The sequence below is a fragment of the Berghia stephanieae genome, chromosome 7 (assembly GCF_034508935.2).
Source record: "Berghia stephanieae isolate SIO BIC M18660-M18661 chromosome 7, UCSD_Bste_1.3, whole genome shotgun sequence".
NCBI classification, from domain to species: domain Eukaryota; kingdom Metazoa; phylum Mollusca; class Gastropoda; order Nudibranchia; family Aeolidiidae; genus Berghia; species Berghia stephanieae.
In genome coordinates this window covers 43625674-43645216 of record NC_088366.1, presented here as the reverse complement: position 1 = coordinate 43645216, position 19543 = coordinate 43625674, and the positions used below count along the sequence as shown (strand labels likewise).

Genomic DNA, 19543 nt, shown 5'->3' with positions numbered 1-19543 from the left:
TGCATGATACTTGGCTAGCGAAATTGTAATCAGGAAATTATAAAACTGTTAAATACAGAAAATATATCCGACTATGTATGCAGTTTCATTTTGTGAGCTTTAAGCATCAAAGAATAGCTGCAAGTATAAATATATAATGTTTGATCAAAATAGAGGTTATTTTCTCTCACTTCTTCTCCTCAATAATGTGTGGCTTAAAAAACAATTAGCATCATCATCAGCAGCAGCACGACCACTACCAGCAGCCTTATCATTCTCATCTCACACGCAACCAGCACAATTGTACCAGATTAACCCACCTCTAACCCAATCTTACAACAATATTTAGTCCCATCTAACCACTTACTTTGTGTTCATGTCCCCATTGTTATACATGACCAATTTCCGACTAGAGCTGCTCCGCTGGTAGACGGTGCCAAAGGACAGGGCGTCGGAGTCCAGAGAGATCTCCATGCCCAGACAAGATCCCTTCACCACAAAGAGGGGCTGTGACATGCCAGCACATTCCAATAACACCTTGATTGAAGGAGAAGAAATGAGAAACATTGCGTTAAAATTTAATATTTAAAAAGAAAATGTAAAATTAATAACATTTTAATTGAAGCAAAAATTCTAACCATTGACTTTTTTCCCCCTTATAATTTTCATTTTACAGTAGAAAGATGATCTTTTTTAAAAATTGAACAATCAAAAAATTCACTTTAAATTATTGCTTTTTTTTGTAATCGCACACTAAGATTAAAATAACAAACAATACTCACTAGATAAGTCATTGGTTAAAGTATAAATCACTAAATGCAATACAATAGGCAACAGATAAAAAAATTGTTGTATCTTGCTTAAATCTACCCTGTACTAGCTAGCTTGCCCTCTATGTCAATGACATATAACACTATTTAAATTAGAAATATCAATAAACAAGAAACGTTGTCAGTTTTGCACTTATCAGCTGGATACAAGAGATGAATTTTCTTTTTTTTTTTCTTTCTTTCTTTTTTTTTTATGCAAACTTGAATCATATGTGTGGCTTTATAGAACGCTCACCTCTTCAGTAAATTGAGGGATGCGGGCTTTGGGTCTAAACCAGACCTCAACCTTTAGGGTACCTCCTTTGGGTTCGAGAGTTATTCGGTCCCGTGGACTTATGCTCAACACTTCCTTATGCTGAAGGGCTGGTTCAGTTGGGGTCAAGGCAAGGTTAAAGGTTATAGGTGCAGGACTGTTATTGACAATGGGAATAAAACGTCTGACAGAGTCACCGACCATTCTGGGACCAAGGTTGACACATTTCTGTTTGGGATCTGCTACTTCAATCTGAAGTTGCATTCACAAAAGATAAGAAGATTAATCCTTTCAAATCACATGCTTCAGTGAATCTATAACACATTATTATTTCATTTCTAAGAATTGAAAGAAGAAACTAATGTATATTAAGTGATTATACTTTACAATAAACTGCTAACATGTGCTAAATAATTTACTCAATAATTTTTTTTTCAGAGATGACATTCGAGTAAGTATCTTTAATCACATCCATTGAATTTCTGTTTATCTAATTAAATTTATGGGCTGATCTAATTCTTTAAAAAATAGTTCTGATCTAAATAATTTTAATGTGCAGACTGTATGGTTTTTTGCTCTTGCAAATGTATGCCTAGGACTGCTGTAATGCAGGATTGGCGATATACAGAGATATTCTATTGTTATCACTATTGTCAGTATTTTTATCATCATCATCATCATCATAATCACCATTATTATTATTATTATTACTATTATTATTATTATTATTATTATTATTATTATTATTATTATTACTAATACACTTCTTCTTCTTCTTCTTCTTCTTCTTCTTCTTCTTCTTCTTCTTCTTCTTCTTCTTCTTTTCCTCTTATTATTATTATTATTATTATTATTATTATTATTATTATTATTACTACCATCATCATAATCATAACTATTATTATTATTATTATTATTATTATTATTACATGGTCTATTGATGATTTGTTCAACTTTTCAGAGCAATCAAGATACAAATCAAGAAATAACAAAAATGAGCATATAAAATCTAATGTTATCATGGGGACCTGCCTTATATTTACCTTCATTTCACTTCCAACACCAAAGAATTCCACTTTTTGCTTGCTGAGACCGTTGACCTCAAAGGTCACGACCTCGCGGTATTTGATGGTCTGCCTGGGGCAAAAAGTGAAGGTCACATCAATGGTGTCGTTTGGTTGAACGACACAGGCCTCCATCTTGTGGCAAAGAATTGCGTTGGACTCATACAGGCAATCAACACTGAAATAAAATATGACAAAATTTAACAAAATAAAGACATATCAGGTTTTTAAAAGATTAAAATTGAAAGGGGGGGGGGGGGGAAGAATAACAAAATATTTTTTTTAATTATCATAATACCAATATTTTACTTTAGCCAAATTTATCATTCCTTACTAAATTACACTAACCTTATTTCCTTTTTATCCTTGTTGGTTAGCCTGAGCACAGCCTGCTTGGTAGGAAGGTCAAGGCCGGCCTTGTGGATGAAGCAATTGCCAAAGTTGTAAGTGCGGAATGAGAAATGCAGACCTGGTGTTACGCCTTGACCCATTATGACGATCTGGTAGGTAGGGCCATTTGCAATCTGAAAAGAAAAACAAAAGAAATAGCTTCAACAATTCCAAACCTTTATTTTTTTTAACAGTTGCTTGCCATAATAAATTTGGGTGACTTTTATTTATGTGTTAAATAACTTCCAAACAAACAAGAAAAAAAAAATAAAACCCAGCAAGTATTGAGATGTTTACCAAAGTATCATTGTTTTGTTATCTCTATGGACACCTTGGGTAAAATGCAAAAGATTTATATAAACTATTAACTTGCAATCTCAATTCTCGATTATTTTTTATTTTGCAATTTTTACCTTGAGTGTCAGTTCACAGTTTCTCACAGACATGCGTTTGTTAGGACAGAAGGTGAGAGCACATTGCTTGGTCTCCCCACACATTACCCCACCTCTGTGTGGTGTCACGCTGATTACATCTTTGCCGATTATGTTGTCATTCAGTTCCCAAGAATAATCAAAGTTGAACTTGCCAGAGTTTAGGACAAATAGGTGACGAATGGCGTTTTCATTTACTTCAACCTGAAACAAAAAATAATAAAGTAATTTCTTTGTACTGAGTTTGAAATAAACATTCTCAAATAAATGTTCAAAGTAATGATTTCCCCTGAATCATATTGCTGTAATCAATTTTAATTTTGTAATTGAAGTAACCTTTTCCTTTTTTAATAAATAAAAAGACTAAATGGTAGATATCCAAATCTGAATGGAAAATAACCATGGGTGTATAGAATAAAAAACAAATAATTTCATGTAATCCTAATTAACAATAAATAAAAAGCGTTATTATTTAAACACAATAAATATGTAGCTTTTGAAATAAAAGTTTTTACTTGAAATGTCTCATTAGCAATATAAATAAATACTATCGATGTGAAATTTCTAACTATGATGATGATCAAGGATGAAAGGAATCTAGAGGTCTTTACCTCTCCAAAATTGATTTTGTTGATGGCCCTTTCACTGAGTTCCACCATGTTTCCTGTGGAATCCTCACATCTCAGGATACAGTTCATGGAGTAACCTTCAGCTTTCACATTGAGGGTGATTGGAGCCACTTTACGAGAAACATTACAACGAAGGTTAAAGTTCACTTCTTTTTCAGATGTAGGTGAGAAGTGAAGGTTGACGGCTATTCTGTAATAGTGAAAATGAGTGAAAAAAAAATTGATAAAAGTGGCATAATTCAATCAAAGGGATTAACCAAAATAAACACACCAATTTGATTACATGACATTCCTATCTGTGTCATGTTAGCCTTCATAAATGTAATTCAACAGTTAAGAAATCCATATATTGTTTACAAAAAGAGAAAGATCTCGGTCACATTTCCTAAGCTGCGACAGGGAAAGAAGACCAGTAATAAAAAAACAAACAATTGTGTTAATAAATGAGTTGAGTTGAAAGGCAACAATAACATATTCATATATAAACATTTTTATTTTGATACAATTAATACTTTCAGCACTTCCTGTGACTGAAAGGATTTAAAAGATTTTCATTGTCTATGCCTATGATCTATCTTGAGGCTATGTAATGATTATAAACTCAATTTATCCAAAACTAATCCATATGAACAACTATCAAACCTTGACTTGGGTGGGATTTGTCCCTGCATGGGCCTGACAGAGAGATGAGAAGCATATCCTTCAGAATGGCAGGAGTCTTCAACAAAGTGGAAGTTGAATGGAGTATCTTCATTGTTGTTTAGGTATATTGTTTCAATTGCCTCACGACCTTGGAAATAATGCACGGAAAAAGACAATTCTCAATTACTTACGTGTATGAGATCCATTTAATCTATCTACAATAAATGAAAGAGCATAAAAAACATGATATTTTAATTATTAAAGGTTTGTAGAATTAAAGAGATGAAATGGTTGTCACGAATGAATGACACGAATAAAATAATGTGATAAAACAACTTTAGACACATTTATTATCACTCACCAACCAACAAGGCCTTAAAGTTGAGATGAGATCTGTCTAGACATATATCTGGTTCTCTGGTGTTTCCCACAAGCAGGAATGGCACAGAGATTGCCTGTGATGGGATGGTGAATCGCCAGAATGATTCGACGATATCCAGTTGATTGGACAAATACTCAAAGCCAACCTGAAATTATTTACACAAATTGTGTTAGTTTTGGTTAAAGAATTAATCTTTTCATATTAGTTATGCCAGTTAAAAACGAACTCAAACAAAAAATACAAAATAAAATAAAATAAAATAAAAACATCATCACCTTGAACTTTCTGCCACTCCTGACCGATCCTGTAGGATGGACACATGTGAAGCAAGAAGGACGCTTAGGATCATTGTCATCTTCACAAATCCACTCAAAGTTAAATTGCTCATTTGTTGGGTTGACTATTCCAAACTCCCTGGAGAAAAAAAGATGAGGAATAAAATTCAATCCTGTATTTAAAACTTTTCATCATATTGACCTTCAAAAAGCAAAACTGGGGAAGATGTTGACATGATGGTATTATGAATAATTTTACTGCGACTGCTCTGTAATTCAAAAGGCCATTGAAATTTTTTTTTTAACTTCTTTGAAAAGAAAAAGAAATGTACAAAGATTCGCATTATTTATGAAAGCAATCAAAAAGAAAAGATAATTTTAAATAATAAAAAGTTAATAAAACAAAACAAAAAATAATACAAGTAAAGACAAACGCAGGAGTAAAGCAGCAAAAATACAAAATAAAAAGGCTTACTTGTAACATCTGACTCCAGTGCCGCAGACATTGTACTCTATGACCCTTGTATTAGGGTCAAGAGTGGAACCTGGCGGTGCCCCACCTGGACCTCTCAATTCTGGATTCCTTCTGGCACTAGAAAGATAGTCTGAGTCTTCCAGTTCAAAATGGCAATAAGGCATGAGACTTCTGCCCTTCAATCCAATCACTGGGCCATGCTCATCTTTACCCATAAATGGAATGCTGAAAGTAAATAACAGAACGTTACATCATTTGAAGAACAGAAAAACAAATATTTTAATACACACTTAATACACATGGAAGAGGGAATGTATCATACTGCAGAAAAACCTTATCAGGGGGTCTTGTTCTTGTTCCTCCTCCACCTCTTTCTTCTCCCCTTCCTACTTCTCCTAATCATCCTCCTCCTCTTCCTCCTCCTCCTCCTCCTCCTCCTCCTCCTCCTCCTCCTCCTTCTTCTTCTTCTTCTTCTTCTTCTTCTTCTTCTTCTTCTTCTAATTCTGGTACTTTCTTGATAATCTGTAATGCATGTTTAAAAGATCTTCGTAGTAAAAGAAAAAACTTGAGAATTTATATGGCACAATATCTGCTGGCGCAATACAAACTGGAAACCAACCTGCAGATCAATCGTCCCTCATACTCATTGGCATCCAAAGGAGCAAACTTGACCACACAAGTTGCCGACTTGCCAGCAGGAATAGTGCCGAATTGTGGTTCCACGATGAAAGGAATATATGACGTGTCAATGACGTCAACACGAGACTCTGGCCTTTCACCCTCTGACATGAAAGTCACTGAGCGTTGAATCATGGGAGTAAAACTGTCCATCAAGACCTGCCAGTTGTAGTCTAGGGCAACCTGACCCTCGTTTTGTAGACTGAGACTATTGAATGAGATAACGAAATTGTTTCGTGTCATGGAAATAATATTGACACTAATTCATATGGTATGCATTTGATTTGAATATAAACAGCAGATAAACATTATCATATGTATGTAGTGAACAAAATCTAACAACGTGAGGTCACTTTGTGGCACAAGACCTTAATAGGTTTAATGTTTGTTGTATAAAGCAGCGTAAAAAAAATTAATTGGCTTGTTTTTTGTTTATTCATTTGTTTTGCTTGTCTGTTTTTTCCCAAATTTTCTTTTTGCTTTGTTTTATTTTGTTTCTTTTCTCGGTTTTTTTCTATTGTTTTTATTTATTTTTTGTCTTCAACTTAGAGTGGAAATGTTTCACATGTTTTAATACCTTTTTGATTTGCATTTAACACTTCAGAATACTTGTTCACTCAAATAATTGGTGAAATTCTTCTTCCAGTGCAAGTTACAACAGGGTAGATAAGATTAATACTAGTCATGACGAATAAAGATACCATTGACTTACTTGTACACCCTGGTTTGGAACATGAGAGTGTCTTTGAAGTTGACACTTTCCACCTTACATGTGCATTGGGTGAAATCAGAAATTGCTGACACGAGAAGTTCCACGTTCCTAACCGTGTCTGCTGCCTCATTGAAGGCTGGTTCCGGTTCCGTTTCAATCATTTTCTTTTTGGCTGGTCTTGGTGGGTGTGGTGTCGCTGGTGGATTTGATTTGCTCCCACTAATGGTGTGAAGAAAGATACAATTAGCAATTAATTTTGTGGCTGACATTTAACCTTTATACGAATTATCAAATCACTTTGTCCACATCAAGTGAATTTTGCACCATATAATAGCTCAAGTTCTTTTGGAGTGCTTTTAATCAAGCGATTTGTTAGAATTAATTGAGTTCAAAGTGCATTCAGGTTATTGTCATGTTTTTTAAAACCTATAAAGTTGAATACAAAATCACCTCCATTTTGATATCCAATTTTCAAAATAGTGATTTGCTTGTCCACTCGATAAAGTTGATTAACTTATAATTTATAAATCTATTAAAAATTTATTCCTAAATTTGTTTATTCGTCTACTTATCCATTTCTTAAAAATCTTTTTACTATTAATTATATCATTTGTATGTTTATTTCCATTTCCATATTTAGAAAGTAAGTTGTTTATAGTCAAAGAAAAACAAAACAAATTTTTAAAAAATTAAAAGGCAGCAAAACAAAAACTAATAAAAAATTCAACTCCATCACCTCCCCCCAAAAATGTGTCTCAAAAATTTGAAAAGAAAATAAACTTTTTCAAACAAATAAAAATGCGAAGATGACATAATTGCATGTTGAGGATTCTGATACATACGGCCATTACTATTTTTTAATGCAGATAGCAAAGTACCTACTATCTTGTATTTATTATTTTCGAAAAATAAATAAATAATCTAAAATAAATAAATCAATAAATAAATAAAGACATACATAATATAAATAAACATATAAATAAATAAATGAATTTATTAATTTATTAATTTAGAGGGTACAAATTCTTTGAATAAAAAAATAAATAATTGGTGAAAATTACTTTTTAAAAAAATGTAAATCTGCTCAGAATGTGTGATGGGATCTCTACTTTATTCGAACTGTAAAAGCTGTTTGGACAAATCAGAGTAAAATCTTAGTTTGTTTGGAGTAAAAGTAAACCAACTTCAAAACGGTAAACAGTAACCATAGAAACAGATTGGTTATTATATAAACTGACAAAAGAAGAACTTCCATCACATCTGTCATATTATGAGCAACTTCGTTCTCTCCGGCAACATCACTCCCATCATGAGAGCTATAGGAGATAGAACCTCAATCATTAGTAGTAGTAGTAGTAGTAGTAGTAGTAGTAGTAGTAGTAGTAGTAGTAGTAGTAGTAGTAGTAGTAGTAGTAAAAGTAGTTGTAGTAGTCGTCGTCATCGTTGTAGTAGAGTAGTAGTAGTAGTAGTAGTAGTAGTAGTAGTAGTAGTAGTAGTAGTAGTAGTAGTAGTCGTATTATTATTATTAGTAGCAGTTGTAGTAATGGTAGTGGTGGTGATATATTAGTAGTCGTAGTAGTTGTTTTAGTTGTAGAGGTGGTGGTAGTAGTAGTAGTAGTAGTAGTAGTAGTAGTAGTAGTAGTAGTAGTAGTAGTAGTAGTAGTAGTAGTAGTAGTAGTAGAAGAAGAAGGTTGTGGTAGTGGTAGTAGTGGTAGTGGTGGTGGTGGTGATACTAGTAGTAGTAGTAGTAGTAGTAGTAGTAGTAGTAGTAGTAGTAGTTGTAGTAGTAGTAGTAGTAGTAGTAGTAATAGAAGTAGCAGTGGTAGTAGTTATGAGATTAAAGGGTGACAGGTGTTATAGTAAATATTTGGTTATAAAATAGGACTGACCTATCAGCGGTCTGAATCGGGGAAGGAGGTATGTCAACCCACTTCACCACTTGGATCTTGTCATCCCAGTCACAAATCTGATGAGAGAAAATAATGTGATGCATTGTGAATTTTGTTATAATGATGCCTTTATCCAGTGTCACGGGCAAAATATATCTCATTCCACTTACTTCATATCTATATGTATTGATGCTATGCATTTAGCCAAAATGCTGACAATATCCGCCAGCCGAATGTATAGCCGAACGTTTATAGTCTGATATAATATAGTGAGAACTACTCATAAAAATGGCTGGCTAAAAAAATAACAAAGAGCAGAGTGAACATCAAATGATAAAAAAAAAAAAGAAAGAAAAAAAACAAACAAGAAACAAATAAAAATATTGTAACCTGGTCCAAAGGTTTGTCAAAGGTGATTTTGGCGACTCTACAGTTAATAGGACATTCTGCAAATGTCTTTGGTGCATCAGACTTGAAAGTAACAGCAATATCTTTTGTGCATCCAGCGTGCAGATGTCCAACCTAGGAATGGAGTAAAAACCAAAAAAAAACAAACAAAAAAAACAAACAATAATAATAATACTAATAATAATAATACTAATAATAATAATAATAATATAATAATAATAATAATAATAATAATAATAATAATAATAATAATAATAATAATAATAATAATAATAATAATAATAATAATAATAATAATGAGTCACAAAAAAAGAAAAAATACTTTGGAGGAGAGTAATGATTTTGACAATGGTGACAAGAGCCAATACGGAAATTTAAGAAGCTTGAAACCTTTGGTTAAAATCTTAATTTTTCGAGAAAAAAAAAAAGATTGGTAGGGTAGGTAATGTTTAGAGTTTTCAATAATCATTCTAAACGTTCAAGGGAGCGACTTAGTTTATAAACCACATAACAGGAGGTAAGATTTTGTATGATGTCATCTTCTCAGGTATGTAACCAACGAATGACTAATTTTAAATATAGATGAAATATTCATTGCATGATCAGTGAACAGACACTGCATGTAGATGAAGTGGCTGATGTAATCTACCAGCAGATCAAGTTATGACTCTAAATCAGTAGTTGGCTGAGATAGGAAAAGTTGTTCAAACATACATCTTGATATCAATGGGAGGAGGCGAACAGTGTATGTGTGTGTGTGTGTGTGAGAGAGAGAGAGAGAGAGAGAGAGAGAGAGAGAGAGAGAGAGAGAGAGAGAGAGAGAGAGAGAGAGAGAGAGAGAGAGAGAGAGAGAGGGGGGGGAGGGGGGAAATTGCAACATTAACACACACATACACATACAACGGACACAGATAGAAGAATGTAAATACATCAGGCATGGATCACAGAAGCATAAGCATGTCTTACCTGGGGTGAGAATTTTAGTTGGCCATGGTCGGGCCATTGGAATCTAACACAGTCGGTCTTGGAATGGTTGGTCATGGTGAGACTAAGGGTGCGGCTCTCGTTGATGTAGCAGTCACCAAACTGCATCAAATTGGCTTTAGCAGCTGAAAGAGTGACAATCAAAACAATTAATCTCCAAATACCAATAAAAACAGTGATGAGCACATCTTCTACAGTTAGGGGGGGGGGGGGGGAATAAATGCAAAATCTTTTTTTTTTAAACAAACAATTCGCTAATTCACTGAAAGATCGTTTTAACTTTTTAACACTTTGAAGATGATTTTTTTAAATGAGCTCAACGATGATATTATGTATATGCAAATAAAAAAATTTTTAGTCACTTTTTTTCTAATTTAAAATATCTGAGGTTGAGTTATTACTTATAATTTAAATGCCTCTAGGAATGCATCATTTGGACGTTTTTATACATTTTGTCAAAAGGAAAAATGGCATTTATAATATTGCATATGATGAAGCACAATTATTGATAAATTGTTATATCCTGACTGAGAAAAAAAAAGAGCTGATAAAAAACAATATGAGCAATGAAACCATCATTCAAAACAAATTTACAAACGGACATCCATGCTATTAAGAGAACTTTTTTACCATAAATATTTGCGGTGATGATAAACACTTTAAATCATTCCATGCAAAAAAAAAAAAAAATAAGAACAGAAAAAAATATGAATTGAATAATTTCACATAATAATAATAATAAAATAATAATAATAATAATAATAATAATAATAATAATAATAATAATAATAATAATAATAATAATAATAATAATATAATATGAATAATAATAATAATAATAATAATAATAATAATAATAATAATAATAATAATAATAATAATAATAATAATAATAATAATAATAATAATAATAATAATAATAATAATAATAATAATAATAATAATAATATAATATAATAATAATAATATAATACTAATAATACTAATAATAATGATAATAATAATAATAATAACAACAACAACAACAACAACAACAACAACAACAACAACAACAACAACAACAACAACAACAACAACAACAACAACAACAACAAAATAATAATAATAATAATAATAATAATAATAATAATAATAACATAAAGAGGTTATTTGAAGTAATATAAAAATAAGTAATATCGAATGTATTATTAATTTAATTTTAACAAGAAAATTGAGAAAAACTATGCAAACTATTTAAAAAACCACATTTGAGTACGTGATCAATACATGCTACATATAAAATACTTGACATTTGATAACAAACCATTTAAATGTATAGCATACATGACACTTTAAGTTCTACATTGAATATATATAATCCCAAATAAACAATGCGTGATAGTGCCATTGGACACTGTGAGAAAATTCAACAACATAATGAACAAAATTACACAGCTAAATCCATTACAATTTTGGCCATAATAATTCAATGTTACAAACTAACTGTGAAGGTTGCTTCGCATAAATAATAATAATTTAAAAAATAATTTAAATTTTTACTCTTCATCTCTTTCAAGAAATTTGATTTTGTATGTATCTATATTTCAAGAAAAGACTGAAGTATCCCAGGTGTTAGCCACAGTGCAGCATAACAAGTGATCTAGGGCGAGGTGACTTGCTCAAGGACACTCAAACCCTGTACCATCGGTGTAAGAAGCAAAGACCATTTCATCCTCCAACTATCAATAAGCAACAAATGAAACAAACATAAACTTTAACTTTGAACTATGAACTCAAATAGAAGCATGCAAACAACAACTTCTCAGACTAATCCATCTCAAAACAAGTGATGTGATTGTTTAATTGGATACCATCCATTTGATTATCTTCTTCCTCTGCTTCATGTAAATTGACTTCATCCTCAACCGCCTCATCCTCTGGTTTTACCAAGAAAATTAACGAGATCATATTATCGTTTTAGTCGAGAAAGAAAATACAAAGACAATACAATAATATGCTTCATTATCGCCAATACTACAATTATAACGATTATAACAAATGACCTTTTGTTTTTTAGGCCTTAACTGCCATGAAGCAAATCGAAACAGAATTTTTTCTGGGTTTTTGTAGCATTGAACAGACACAAGCTTGTTCCCTTTTGGATAAGTTGCAAGTACTTTCTGTCAGATCTAACTGACCCAACTACTTAATCTCTGCTGGGTAGACAAGGGGGTAAGAAGAAATCTTGACTGCACCAGAAATTGATACTGGTCCCTTTGCTTGTGCAGCAAAAGCGCTATCGTTATCATCAATCTATCAGGAGCCTTCCCACTTTTGATTACTTGGAGAGTGATAATTCTTTATTTCTATTTTATTTTGGCTTGAGTTATTTGGGTTTTTTTGGGTTTTTTTTATTTAAATTTTTTTTTTTTTTGGGGGGGGGGTGTTTATAAATGTGTTTTCTATTGACAATGTTGTTGATCATTTTGTATGACTTAGGGGATACATTAGCCATTTAGTCAATCAAACGAGATAAGAATATAAGAAGATAAGAATGGTTCTCAAAATAGTGTAAGTAAATTGCACAACGCTAAGTTAGTCAAAAAATAAATGGCATTTTAAGTAAAGGGATGTCCTTAAAGTTTAAAACCTACCAGAGACATCATCTTCTGCCATGTTTCCAAGCTCCTGCTCAGGATCAATCGGTACAAAAACAGTACCAATGTTATCCAGAGTGATGTCGTCTTCATAACCTTCTCCCACCATTTGCACTACACTGTCTTCATACTGGTTATCTATTACTGAAATCTTGAGATTTGCCTGGGACCTCTGGGGTGCCGAGGGTCTGTACACAACTTCAAATGTAGCCCGCTCTCCTGGGTTCACAATCACAGATGCCGTGTGAGGTCTCCTTCTGGTTTCTGGGCAAGAGAGGTTTGGTATAAAATACATTAAAAAATAAATATGAATTTTGGCAAATTCTAAATCCAGAAAACCTGTTAAAAATAAGGATATTTCATTTGTGAAGTAGATGAAACAACACAAGGCTAGTCATTAAATTACAATTTTCTGAATTGAAATCCCTTTGTTATAAATACCTCTTACTCTAATATACTAAACCTCTTCTTTAAGATTCTCTCATTGAAGTTTAACCACAGACAGTTTTTAAAAGATTCTCTCTCTTCCTCCCCCTTCTCTCTCTCTCTCTCTCTCTCTCTCTCTCTCTCTCTCTCTCTCTCTCTCTCTCACTCTCTCTCTCTCTCTCCCTCCCTCTCTCTCTCTCTCTCTCTCTCTCTCTCTCTCTCTCTCTCTCTCTCTCTCTCTCTCTCTCTGTGCCATTGAATAAATTCTTTGAAAATTACATTAAAAAAAAAAGATTACTTTTGTAAACCATCTACCTTTATCATTGTAATCAATGTCACCAATAGCTTCCTTTGTTGCACGGGTTGGTTTCAGCATGAAGGATGTATCTGGATCCAACATGTCAATGTCTACCTTGCTTGGCAGCGTCCCGTCATTCATCAGTTCAAAGGGAAGTGATTCAGTTCTGCCCAAAAGGATTCTCTTGAACAGCAGCAATGGCTGTCCCCTCTTGTTTCTTACTGTTGGTTTTGCTATTGTGATTCTAGGAAGATTGCCTTCCCCAGAGACTTCAAACACGAGTGACTTTCCGCGGGCTTGGTTGGGTGTTACACCCTCAATAGCAGCCTCAAATATAGCACTGTAACTCTGGTTGACATTACAAAAACAATAAGAAATAAATATAAATGTAAAGTAAAAGGAGCAATCTAACTAATGGCGATAGGAGGACTTCCTCCGATAAATTCTAACCCGAAAACTGCTCTGACATTAATTAAGGCTATATGCAAATTACAAGTTAAGTACAAATGAATATAAAAAATAATCATTTTTACGTAGCCATTTTTTAACATTTCTGAACAGCAAATAACTTATTCTAATTCACTAGCTCTTACATATTTTTTTTTTTTTTAATTGAATACAGAAAAATAATGAAATATTTACATAATAAGTGTTGTGGCAAAGAATCAACTATGGTCCACTTTGGGACTAATGATGATAATGATTATAATGATGATATGACGATTATGCTGCTGCTACTGCTGCTGCTGCTGATGATGATGATGATGATGATGATAATGATGATGATGATGATGGTGATGAAGATGATGATGATGATAACGTGGCAATGATGACCATGATGATAATGACGATGATTGTGAAAAAAATTATACCCACTTGCATAGATGGAGGTGTGAAGGATACAGTGGCATACATGTGGCTGTGATTTGGTATTTGCATCCTAGGGGGTTCCAAGTCAAACACATCCTGAGTCTTTGGGGCTCCCTTGACAGCAACTGGTTTCAGAGTAAAGACAACGTCACAGGGTACCTGAGGGAAATTAAAATAGTTCATAAATGCAAGTCAATCCAAACTGAAAACCTTAAATATTCAACATGTTAAACCAAACTAAGTTATAAGACGTCATTTATTTCATCATAACAATAAATTGTGCCATTGGTCTGAAAACATAACACAATGAATTACTGTTTGATAAATATCAGCAATCTTGATTTCTTTCTATAAATATTTCTCAAATGACATACATTCAGGTCTTAAGCATAATTTAGTTTCTTTTTCAAATGCAATGTTTTACACAACAGGTATATCAGGTAGAAGAAAAAGAAAACTGGAAAAGTTTAGAAGCCTGTAGCCATCAGACTATAAATGATGCAAGTCTGAAATTTTACCACAATTAATTGAAATATGCGTACACAATTTTTAAGGAAAATATGTTGAAAAAATTAAACTCTACCATTGTTTTAATAAATGCATCGCATACTTGTCATATTAAAGAATTGGAACGTATTTCTAAAATTTGATGTCATCTTTTTTCCTGTTTTATCCACGCACTCTAAACATACTCTATATCAATCATGGGTGTCTTATCTTAAATTATTTTTTTTAATTACAAGAAGAGACATCCCTTCCTCATACTCACACTCACAATCAAATGGTTGAGCACTCTGATGATCCATGGCTTAGTCTTATACTAAAAACACATTTATAACTATTTTCATTAAAACAATTGGTATTTTCAAATCAAATGAGTCGGTTAGAACTTTAAATTTGCCCAAAGTAATATACAAAATTTTACTCACCTTGTTGGTGTTAGAAATCTTAAATCGCGCCTTGGCCTTTCTCCCAACAATGACATTGTTGAAAATAAACTTCTTTTCCTCTTCACCATAAACTCCACCAATTTCAGTGTTGCCACAGTTCATGTGCTGCCATACAGACAAATTCTTGCAGACACGGTGCTCTTCAAAAATGCTGCCAACATCCTCCACATTGATGGTGGGTATGCACGCCTCAGCCACCAGCTTATAAGGAATTCCTCCTTTATGAAGATTGGGGTCTCGCTCTGTGATATCAATAGTGATATCCTGGTGGAGGCACAAAGAAATTATTGGAATTGATATCAATAGGACTTACCATATTACATGGCTATACAGAAATAACTCTCTAGATTTCAACATGAATGGAAATCAAAAATAAATTTTGGGGATTACCCATTCAACTAGCACTAGAATTTTATGATAATTTGGGCAAAATGTGCAAATATTGGAAATCGTATATTTTACAGAAGCTGTTATGTAATTTCTTTACCTTTTTTTTCTTTTGTTAATAGTTTCAAGATTAGGTTTACTTAAGCTTGAAGCTGATTAAAGTTGTGCCGGAAATAGTTTCAACAACTTTAACCTCAGAAGTCCACTAATAAATATGAAAAAAAAAGATGTAATAGTACAGATGGAAGACAACCATTCTAAATGATATATTGCCCTTTAATGAGTTCATATCGTAAGCCTGCAAACGGATGAAGAGAATTCGTAAAAATTGCATTATTGATATCAACATTTTTCTTCAAAGCTCTTACTGTGCATATTTTACCTAATGAGTGTTGACTCAGCCAACAATTTATAATCATAACTCAAAAGATGGTTATTTCATTTGAAAACATTGATGAAAAAGGGTGAAATGCAGGGCATGCACAATGTAAAAATGTAGCATCGTTTGATTTAATAGAAACAATAAAAACAATGGAGTGTCAGTTGATTTCACGAGGACATTGTAAACTTATGGGTTTGTTGTTTTTTTTGGGGGGTTTTTTTTGGTCATATCTACAATTGTAAGTTTTTAAGCACATATGATTCTTACAGTATTGTTTTTCCCCATTAGACTCTTACCTGTATTTCCTTCCCTTGATTCTCGCCTACACAGTCCACAGTAATGACTTGATTACCGTTAGGCAGAATCATTCCAAAGGCAGGGAAGATGGTGAACATACCCAGCGTCAATTTGGATTGACCGCTGCCAGCATCTTGTCTAGAGGAATTGGGAAAAAAAAAAGATATTTGATATGACAAGATGTTCAAAAGACATGATTATTATCACATTTGGGATTTCAAAATCACAATTTCAGGGGGGTTGAAAGATATCTTAGAAACAATTTGGGATCACTCTGGTACAAATAGATTTGAATATTGATGAAAGTTAATGCACCCTGTCTATAAATCCAACTTTTTATTACAAATAGGCTCAAAGTCTAGTCTAAATTGACAAAAAGTATATGTTTATAAGGTTTCATTTCAACGGATGATATGAAAACCACTCAATGATGCATATGTTTATAAGCAAAAATAAACAATGGGTGAAATTAACACTGTTACCCTATTGATCTTTTATAAATATATGTTGTAACTCACAGGTCTATTTTTGGTAACTTCTTGACTTCGATAACAATATCGTAATATTTAATTTAACAAAAGCATGTCAAGTATGGTATACAAGATTTCAATTGTGCACATTTAGATTATGTAACTCCTCTGACAAAAAGAGATTAAGCATTTCATTTATTTTTAAGTTTAGCGAAATTAAAATACTCCTTGCAACTGGTGATCGTGCTACAGAATTTGATAAAATGCTAAAATGAATTTATCTGTACTATAGTGAAGCAATAAAGACAAAACTAAAAATTCTAAATCAGTCAACAGAAAACCCCATAATTTCAGTGATATTTCTCATGTATCTTTTAAAAGGAAATGATGATCACAACAAAGTTTTGACACTGAAAGTATAGAAATGATATATAAAATGATAACTTGAGAGAAATTTCAACTGACGGATTCAAAAAGATTCATTATGTCATGTTAACAAAAACTGAAAAAAAAATAATATTCTTAAGTTTGGTTGAAAAAATGGAAACTATAAGAAATGAAACGAACAAAATTGCAGTCCAATATCGATGCATAAGATTGATTTTATGATAGAATTTCCTCAGTGCCTTCTCATTGGTTATTAAGATTTAAGAAAAAGAAAAACTTCAAAAATCATTTCATTACTTTCTTCAACAGTTGATTACTTATAACAAAAATCTCTTGTGGTAAAATAAAGTATATTATAAAAGCACAGATGAGATTCCGAGAATCAATTATAATGCAAATTCATTGCTTTATTTACAAGATTTATAGGGTTCAATTGTTTCGTACAAAATTTGCAATTTTAAGCATATCATAGGATAACGTTATTTGGACTAAAGGAAATAGATAGACAAATCGCACTTATTACAGTATTCTTGAGAATTTTGGAGATTTTTACATCAAGGGAAAACTTTTTAAACATTGCAACGACGTTCTGAATTAGATCATTATTACAGGATGGCAAATGAGTAAATTAAATCTTTCTCTCGAGTCAGGTGACGAAAAAAGATAATGAGAGTGACTTTTTAAAGTCTGCATAAAACAATATAAAAGTGGAAAATTAAACAAGAAAAATCATTTATTTAAACCGCTTCAAATAAAATAATACTAGTTGTTTCCTTATTTTAAAATCTTTATGATGTGAGATATAAATTGCAAACTTGTGAGAAAAAAAAACATTAAATGCAAAGTAGCATTACAAAATAAAAAAAACGAGGCAAAATAGTAAAGAAATACTAATCCATACTGGTGGTTGTTTTTGTTGTAAGAAGCACTATAGAAAAACAACACGATGTTTAAAGAAGTTGTACTTCAAGAAATAAGGTTGACATAAACATAAGAATTATAGGTCATATAAATAAATTGAATTTTCATGAAAATTGTTTAGAAAGTACTCAAATAATTATTGCCGGTAATTTTAGGTGTTAAACTAAACATATTTTCTTTTAAATGATGGAGTGAATATGATGAATTCCAAAAAATTTTTTTTTAGATAAAAAGAGAAAGAAATGACTGTTAGAGCGTCTAACAGAATTGATGTTGTCCTGAAAAAAAACTAATATTCAATGTACAAAAACAACAATATCAACATGAGGGAGGAGTCGCCATCTAAGAGAATGCCAAATAAAGGACGAAGAAAAGAAAATCAATTGGTTTGGTCATAAAATACCTATTTGAACTAAATTTATGACAACTTCAAATCAAAGTTTGGACAAAATAGTGAACCAATTCCTTCATCCCAGAAAATCCAGGTATAATAAAAAAGAAGCTCAAGATCAGATTAACATATCCAGAAACAAGTTAAGAAGACTCATAGTAAATTTTTTCAATAGAATTCTGACAGGAAATGGTGTATCACGGTTACATTTCTCATTTTCAAAAGTACACAAAACATCATAATAAGAGTTTCCTGTTGTCAAACCTTGGTGTCTTTTTCATGGCGGTCATAATGCTTTGGGCAACTGTGCCAAGATGGAAACTACTTCAATCATAAAGATAGTTTCCATAAATGGAGGAGAATGAATCAATTATAAAGGGGGATATTAATCAATTTAAGTTTTCTTATACAATAAATAGAAAAATAATAACATCAATGTTAGACTTTTTCCATTGTTAGAAATATAATTTAAACAATAATTAAGGTTAAGTAATGTGGAATAACGGGGTCAATCCACCATATCCGTGAAAAAAGACTGATATATTCTGAAGGAGATGACAATTTTAAATATGAAGGAAAGAAAGAAATCTTTATCTCTCCTGCAATTATTTTGGAAGTTAAACAGACCTTACGACAAGTTTAAGACGTATCAGCTCTTTGCATAATGATGATAAAAAAAGATAAAATGATGTTAGCTCATTTATCATTATTTGAAAATTCTTGATAAGGGAAACTTGCTCAAAGAAATAATTCAAGTGGACCCGAGGATCGTTACACAATTGTAAACAGAGTAAGATGACCAAAAACACCACCCAAGTGAATTGTTGAGAATACATTTACACCTCTTGAAATCCCCAATCATTCAGTTTAGTAAACAGTAGCTTCATAATGGACAAAATGTAACAGTTCTAAAAAGATTAAATTATTGCTTAGCATCAAATCATTATTTTTGTTCTGTTAACGTTACTTGCTTACCTCACAGAGTCAGCCTTCTTTGGTTTGACAGACGGAGCAGAACTAGTATCATCCCTAGATTTACTATTTTTTTCTGCTTTTACAGTTCTGCAACAGATAGGATTGTGTATTTATTACACACTGCCTTCAAAT

The 19543-nt window shown here is 32.2% G+C and overlaps 1 protein-coding gene across 7 annotated transcripts in view; it reads right to left on the bottom strand.

Annotated features, from left to right (window-relative positions):
* Positions 1-19543, bottom strand: part of LOC144977307 (hydrocephalus-inducing protein homolog) — a 97970-nt gene that overhangs the window by 7229 nt on the left and 71198 nt on the right. For 4 of the 7 annotated variants that reach the window (XM_078922370.1, XM_078922372.1, XM_078922371.1 and 1 more), the window contains 22 exons: positions 19412-19498; positions 16267-16405; positions 15181-15465; positions 14258-14410; positions 13399-13729; positions 12655-12921; positions 11872-11937; positions 10004-10146; positions 9020-9151; positions 8630-8706; positions 6741-6959; positions 5970-6236; positions 5351-5575; positions 4876-5014; positions 4580-4745; positions 4219-4366; positions 3559-3766; positions 2930-3151; positions 2475-2650; positions 2106-2304; positions 1045-1314; positions 347-516 (listed from right to left, as the gene is read on the bottom strand). In XM_078922370.1, coding sequence (XP_078778496.1) covers positions 347-516; positions 1045-1314; positions 2106-2304; positions 2475-2650; positions 2930-3151; positions 3559-3766; positions 4219-4366; positions 4580-4745; positions 4876-5014; positions 5351-5575; positions 5970-6236; positions 6741-6959; positions 8630-8706; positions 9020-9151; positions 10004-10146; positions 11872-11937; positions 12655-12921; positions 13399-13729; positions 14258-14410; positions 15181-15465; positions 16267-16405; positions 19412-19498 — 4089 coding nt within the window. The remainder of the gene's footprint in view (positions 1-346; positions 517-1044; positions 1315-2105; positions 2305-2474; positions 2651-2929; positions 3152-3558; positions 3767-4218; positions 4367-4579; positions 4746-4875; positions 5015-5350; positions 5576-5969; positions 6237-6740; positions 6960-8629; positions 8707-9019; positions 9152-10003; positions 10147-11871; positions 11938-12654; positions 12922-13398; positions 13730-14257; positions 14411-15180; positions 15466-16266; positions 16406-19411; positions 19499-19543) is intronic. The other 3 variants (XM_078922373.1, XM_078922375.1, XM_078922376.1) reach the window with 1 other exon arrangement.